Raw genomic sequence first — 7,418 nt, 5'->3', positions numbered from 1 at the left:
ACAGTCCGTTATGGCATCGGATTGTTGCAAAAGAGGTTCACAGGTTAAGAGGAGTTTGATCGCCGCCGCTGAATGTGTTTGGGCTTCACAGGGCAATTTTGTTTGCCCTCCATTTTGCTTGCTGCACTTACAGTGAAGCGGATGGTCTGCAAAAAAAAAAAAGCCAGAAAAATAATCAAGAGGGGACAGAGTTTTTTGGGGGAATCTTGAATGGACTATCCGCGTTTCCATCAAGATCGTTGGTTCACACATTAGTAAGTCTCGATCAGGCCACATAAAAATGTGATAACTAAAAAGTGATGATTACATTCTAACTGAATAAAATCACTTTTCAGCAACTTCATTGTGCATATTTTATACTGAAATGTTCTTGCATTCTTTCCCACAGGTATTCCCAGTAGTCACGGACCTGCGCGTAAGTTGACCATTTCCTTATCAATACGCATGATTGCGAATGTCCGTTTCCCCCAAACAACCCCCAGCCTCAATCATTTGTGATGCCCGTAACGTCGGCATGCCAGATGCGTTTCCTTCCTGACATGCTTGTTTTTTTGCCATGGTGCAAAACTTTATCCTGTCAAGCCACTTAGCCGGAATTACATTTTAATGTTCTGCTTGATGAGAGGATTACATGAGGACAGTTAGCGAGCTTCGCATCCTATTGACGCAGTGCCATGCACAACCATTGGCAAGCTGAAAAAAAAATGCAAAACTGAAGACAGTGGTGCTTTGAGACACGAGTTTAAGTCATTCCGTGACCACGCTTGTAACGCAAATCATTTACCCCTCATCGAAGAACCATATCGCTGGCGTTGGGCAGAATCCTCGTAACTCGCAAATCAATTTTCATGAGACCCACAAAACGCTTTTTGTTCAATCTTTAATATTGCATCATCAAAGAGAGAAAGTATTTTCAACACTATAGATTGGTCATTAATTTGTAAATATAAGACATGTGGAGTGACTAATAACTTGGAATTGTGAAAAAAGATTACATTTTCCACATTGTGACGTGAGATATCAGCATGATGCCAGTTATATCCTATTTTTATATCCTATTTTGTATTATATGATAACATTAAGATAAATTGAATTTTGTAAAGTTGTATGTGGTTGTTTCCTTAACATGTAATTGTCATTGTTTTGTTTATTTTAACAATATATTTTATTTTCAGTGGCCCACAAAAAAAAAAAAAAAAAATGAAAACAGTTGATGCCTTTTTGTAGAATTATTCTATCAAACTGTTGCTTGTTGTTAAGCGTATTGAGCCAAGTTCTTTGCCAACATATGGGGCTCGTAACTAAATGATTTTTTTTTTTGTTCACAACTCAAAGCAAAAAAAAAGGCCAAATCAAGACAATATTGTCCATTATTGTTAAAAAAATGTTCTGTTCCCAAAAATTGATTAGTAGTCTTTAAACTTTGAGGTTCTTCTGTACAGGGGAATCCTTGGATTATCGCTAGATTACAAAATACATCATATTTATTGTAATTCTGACTTTACCATTACATTGAAATAAGCCATTGATTGACTACGCTGATTTCCGTCAAATTCACTTTAAGGATCGAAATCGCCAATTAAACCAAGGATCCTATCTGTGTACTGTCAAAAAAAACAACGAAAACTATGTGAGCTTTAGTAACAGATATACAGAGTGAGTTTTAAAAATATGTAAAAAAAACAAAAAAGAAAACTATACAATTATCCGGCATGTTGGTCTATCAGCAGGTAGTGCTGATAGACAAAAAAAAAAAAAATCAGTTCTGCCTCCCACACTAGGGCACAGACTAATATTTGCCCGCAGCCAGAGAAGAAAAGTCTATTTTTTCAAGGATGTGGCTGCTCCCTTGCATTCCCCACCTTGCATGCTGATGCCTGAAGGTGACTCTTGTGTAGCGGCTGACAGAGCAGTCGCCTCATGGAAATGTCTCCAAGTTTGTCATACATCTCCAACGCATGCGGACGTCACAAAATCACATCATTCTACTCCAAATGCGCTATGCATATGTTCTTGATTCGTGTCCATGGGAAAATGCATGCTGTCCCTGTGCTACAACCGGCATGACGATTGTGACGAGCCGGAGTGGTGTGTAACATTTCCCCGTCTTTACGCAGATCGAGCAAATGCGTCATCGCTTGGTGTCGCGAATCGTAACCAAGGTAGGCTTAGTGGCTTTGTGACTTCAGCATGCAGATGCCAAAAAAAAAACGCAACCCCCCCTTGCCTGTAATGACGCAGTTTTACGCCTTTGTCTATAACTGAGGGCAGAAAATTACCAGTTCATCATCAGTGGGCCCATATTGTATAAATGGTACCGACTTGGTAAAGGTGGCCTGGCGAGATATTTTCGGACCAGCACCGTGTGGTTGACATCCTGTATTTCAAAATAAGCCTGGTTGGAGGTTTCAAACATGGGTGAGGATTTTCAAGTCGGTTTTTAGGACTGGGTTAAAGTTTCCAACCACGGTTAGTGTTTCCAGTCATGGCTAGGGTTTTAAGGCAGGGTTTCAAGCCATGGTTAGGGTCTCAGAATAGGGTTTCAAAGGTTTTAAATTATGTTTTCAAGTCATGGTTTCAAGACATGGTCAGGGTTTCAAGGTAGGGTTTCAAGGCAGGGTTAGGGTCTCAATAAAGGTTTCAAACCAGGTTTAAGGATTTAAAACAAATTATGGTTTCCATGGTTAGAGGTTCTAGTAGGGTTTGAAATCAGGGTTAGGGTTTCAAAGTAGGGTGTCGAGCCAGGGTTAAGGTTTTAAAAAAGGGTTATGGAGTTTTAAGGTTTTAACCATTAGTTAGTGTTTCAATTTATGGTTTCAAGTCATGGTAGGGGTGTCAAGCAATGATTGGGGTTTTAAAATAAAGTTTCAAGATTTTTTTTTTTTTTTAATGATGAGTTAGTGTTTTAAATATGGTTAGGGTTTCCAATTACAGTTTCAAGACAGAGATAGGAATTAAAGCCAGATTTGAGTTTCAAGTTAGGGTTTCAAGCCAGGATTTGGGTTTTAAACAAGGTTTAGGCTTGGAAATGAATGCTTTCCGACCAAGCCAAGCTTTTCAAGTTAAGGTTTCCAGTCAAAATTAGGGTTTCAAAATATGATTCCAAGCCAGTGGTAGGGTTTCTAATTGAAATTTCAATCAGGGTTCAATTAGGGTTTCAACTCCGCCACGCTGGTTGTATAGAATGAGGCCTGCAAATTGTGCGTGATCCCGGAGCGAAACACGCTTTCGGCAACACAGCGTTGCCGGGCGGCTTTTATCTCGCATGAAACTCCCACAGCTCCCAACAAGGCACGGCCTTTTGTCACGGCAACGGACGCATGATCGAGTTCGTCCGCAGCCTCCAACACCTCCGCGGTCGCGCCCTCTGTTTAATTACCTGCAATGCTCTCTACGGGCGAGCCGCGTACAAGAAGGGGAAGGTGACGAAAGGAGAGCCGAGACCCCCTGGGCGTGAGGTTATTATGGAGGCAGGTCTGGATAGATCTCGCCTTAATCCTCGGGATCGCATATCCTGTCCATTGTGTGCCAAGTCATATCTGCTCCACATGAGTTTGATGTAAAGCAGATTTGTTGACAGATTTGCAAACATGACGGCAGACACACCAATTCGTGGATTCGGAAGAATATATACAGTTATATACGAAGTACAGGTCGGATAACAACGCCATATAAAAGATAGATCGGGTTGGGATTATTACGTTTTAACCTAATGACTGTTTAATAGAAAATAATTACAATTTTAAATCATCATTAAGAATGATAATTGCTAAGAATTTAGCCATTCAGATGTCACTATAGATCAGGCGTGGGCAAACTACGGCCTGGGGGCCACATGCGGCCCGTCAAAGGTTTTAAACCGGCCCGCCGAACTTGACGAAAAAATTAAATGAATAAATTAATTTTTTATTTTCTAAATACTGTGATTTTTTCAAAGACATATATATTGTTGTCATGCTCTTGTTCACTTTCATTTAAGATTAAATGTATTTTTTTTCTGAGGTGAGGTTACCAAAACACTCCATCCATCTGAGTGAGGGAATGAAATGATACAAGTGAGTTTGTTTGCTCTTTAACATCTTTAACTTTAAACAGAAGATGCATCTTATCAATTATGCACTCATAATCTGTACTCGACCCTTAAGGGGAAAATGTAAATTTACTTTCTGTGCACCTTACAACAGTGGTTCTCAATTTTTTTCCGACAGAGACCCATTCATACAACTCTAGAACTTTTGCAGACTGGGTGCTGGCGGTATAATGTATGGCTTCGTCTGGGCTATCGTAACTCATTTCGCTTGCTAGTATGTTAAATGTTAGCGTAATGCGAGCAAGACAATTAGCATCTTGCCATGCGCCAACTGGATGTTTTTTTCCCCATCTGTGCAGTCTAAAGTGTTATTAGTCCAGAGAAAAGGAAATATTTGAATATTTGGGCTTTTAAGACTAACTCACGTAACATTTTAAACATTGAGACTGAAATCAGCCTAAGGTTTCTTTTAATCCACCTTGTCTAGATTTTCTTTTAAATTGATCAGTTTCCGAATGTGACACTAGGGCTACAATGCTCTAAAAGTAATTCATAAAACAAATAATTTTTTGATAAATCAAGATTTTGCAAAATACCTTCCACACAAGTGTAAAAAAAACAAATCTTTAAAAACAGACACCTTCAGAGAGAGTCGGGGAGCGTCTCCAGAGGCACACGGGAGCATCAAAGCATTCGCACCAGACAGTTTCTCAAGCTTTTGTTTCTCCTCCATGCTCTTCCGTCATTCTCGCTGCGAGCTCAATCACGGCTGAGAACACCGATGTTTTAAGTGGTCTCACCAGCAGCTGAGTCCCGCTCTAAGAGGAATCAATAACTGTTTTTCAATGCCCTTCTGTAGTTTCAAGTCTGAGTTAGAGTTTTAAACACGAGTTTAGGTATGAAATTGTGTTTTCTGGTTCCAAGCAGGGTTTTTATGGTGCCCGACCAATTCGGATCTTTTGAAGCAGATGCCAATTATTGATATGCGGCAGGAGAAAATTTGGATACACAATTAAACGGTCAATTAAGAAAATACAACGTGTAAAATAGCTTACTTTTGTAACAACAATGACAACACAGTCTGAATTACAGGCAGAATATTTGATGTGCTGGAGCCTAACCCAGTTGTTTTTGGGTAGAAGGTGTGGTACACCCTATATTGGTTGCCAGCCAACAGAGAGAAAGTATAAAAAGAGTGAGGTATGCCGTCAAGCTGAAGAAGGAGTCCGATTGGGCCTTCTTGGTGTATGGGACTCCGGTTGGATAAGTGGAATGCAATCTTGGAGGTCACCGAGGCAAAATCTTGGGTTTGGCGGGAGTTTGGGCCGAGGTTATGGAGAATAACTTCCGGACGGCTTAGAAGAAATTCTGAGACCATGATCCTCAGTTAGAAAAGGGGGTAGTGAGTGCACTAATTGTCTATGATTAGAAGAAGCTCACTCAACTAATGTTGTCCACAGAGGCCAACAGCAGTTGTGTTGTAGCAGAGTTGCATGACAGCCATAAATACAAACGATGCAATACAATACAACACCAGTTAGCAAGAAGGAAATTCACAATATGTAGAAAAGTTCTCCCATGAAAAAATGTAATTGTTTAACAAACAAGTGACACTGTTGTTTGCCTTTGAATGTTGTTGAACGGTAGCAGTCAGGTCTCACTACGGAGGGCGGGGGGCGCGACTAATAATCAATGACGGTCCCGGCAGTCGTGATTAATGGCGACGCTTTCATGTTAATATGATAACAGGAGAGGCACGGCCGAGAGCGCAGGGTTTCCACTTACACTGACATCATGGCGAAACTTATCGATCCGTCGTAATTGAGGCAAACGGCATACAATTAGAAGATCCTGTATCTGAGAACTGTCTCCCATTATTTACTTGCATCTGCAGCGTACCGACGGGGCCATTTGCAAATATTGATGCGTTGCTTGTAATCTTTTTAGTCCTAACTAAATGTATTATCACCATGAATGGGCATAATCATCCATTTGGTATAAGGAATTCCTTGAATAGTCACATCTTGTAGCAGTTGAGGAAAAATGGAGGACACTATTTGCGATGGAATTCCGTTCATACGGCAGCGACATTCCCCAAAATACGGCCAACAAAACTCTTAGCACAGTGAAACTGTTTTATATTCATGTCAAAATTATAGTATCTCCTTTACTACGACACAACTTGCTTTCCATCATTGTTGTGTTTCCGTAGCGACTTTGCTCCGCGTAGCCTGAAGGACAGATCTGTCGAAAGCGTTTTACCGCTAAGACTGTCACATATCTCGCGGTGCGAGGTGGAAATATGTCGCCCAGAAAGGTTGAGGAGAGGACAAATTATTCTGGTAGCAGACACCAACAAAGAACGGGACCATATGCACGGCAACACATTAAGGATGTGTTCTCACTTCCTGCCAATTGCACTAACATGTGTCAGAGTCTCGTGTTGTTGCTGGTTGCGAAAATCAACATATGTGGATCTTTGGTAAAAATGACAGATGGTCATTAACTTAAACCTAATTTGTTTCTGTCAAAGCCATAGCAGGACAAATAAATGGTAAGAGGAACGATTATTGCTTGAGTTTCACCTACGGGGCTCCTGACAGGGATGTGACCGTTTTTTTCATGACTTTGAAAATATAAAATCCTCATATCAGATCTTTTAACAAAGTACGAGCAGAAAATCTTTTTATAAGTAAGAGAATCGGCAGACAGGATGCTGCTTCCACGCAGCAAATACACCGAGTGGTTTATATATAGTCTGCCTGATCTAAGATCTCTCCAAGGGCACCCTGATGGGACCAGAGTGAAAATGATCATGTTAGCATCGATATGCCTTTAAGAGGAATTACTGAAGCATTTAAGACGGGCCTGGTAATAGAGTATGCTCGAAGATTGAACTCATCGGACTTTCAAAGTTAAAAAAAAATAAATAAATAAATAAATAGAATATTTGTGTTTGATTAGCATCAGTTAGCCACTTTAGGGTTTGGAAAAGCTAAACCCTTGATTGTGCTACAGAAATTGCTTTATGTCATAAATTCAACACAGAGGAACTTGACCCGGTCCACGGATATTTAAGAGGAAGAATTATAAAGGCTTTTTCCACCATTTTGTCTTATTTGAATCCCATTAGTGTTGTCTGTCAACCAATCCAAGTACTGCTGGACTTGCATAATCCAGTCGCTACAATCTTGTTTTTACATATGATTTGGATCAGTTCACATTTTTCATTTTTCCTTTGTAGTTTCTTCAAATATTTGTCAACTTCTGTACCATTTTTCACTGTTGTTGGGCTACGCAAAAGTAAGGTACAGTTTTCTCTAATAGTTATGTTCCAGAAACTGAAAATCTCATTTCTATCAATTATACCCTCTCACAGCTTTTAAAC

The 7,418-nt window shown here is 40.1% G+C and overlaps 1 protein-coding gene across 3 annotated transcripts in view; it reads left to right on the top strand.

The window, feature by feature from the left end:
* LOC148325925 (netrin-G1-like) overlaps nucleotides 1-7,418 on the top strand; it is a 66,880-nt gene that overhangs the window by 54,085 nt on the left and 5,377 nt on the right. For 2 of the 3 annotated variants that reach the window (XM_088311832.1, XM_088311834.1), the window contains exons 5-6: nucleotides 389-415; nucleotides 2,118-2,162. In XM_088311832.1, the coding sequence (XP_088167958.1) occupies nucleotides 389-415; nucleotides 2,118-2,162 (72 nt within the window). The remainder of the gene's footprint in view (nucleotides 1-388; nucleotides 416-2,117; nucleotides 2,163-7,418) is intronic. The other variant, XM_088311835.1, reaches the window with a different exon arrangement.

This window comes from Idiotropiscis lumnitzeri, chromosome 12 (assembly GCF_059441095.1).
Source record: "Idiotropiscis lumnitzeri isolate Australia: NSW breed Sydney's pygmy pipehorse chromosome 12, RoL_Ilum_1.0, whole genome shotgun sequence".
NCBI lineage: Eukaryota > Metazoa > Chordata > Actinopteri > Syngnathiformes > Syngnathidae > Idiotropiscis > Idiotropiscis lumnitzeri.
Note: the sequence above shows the minus strand (reverse complement) of the source record. Positions and strands in the feature narration are given on the sequence as shown.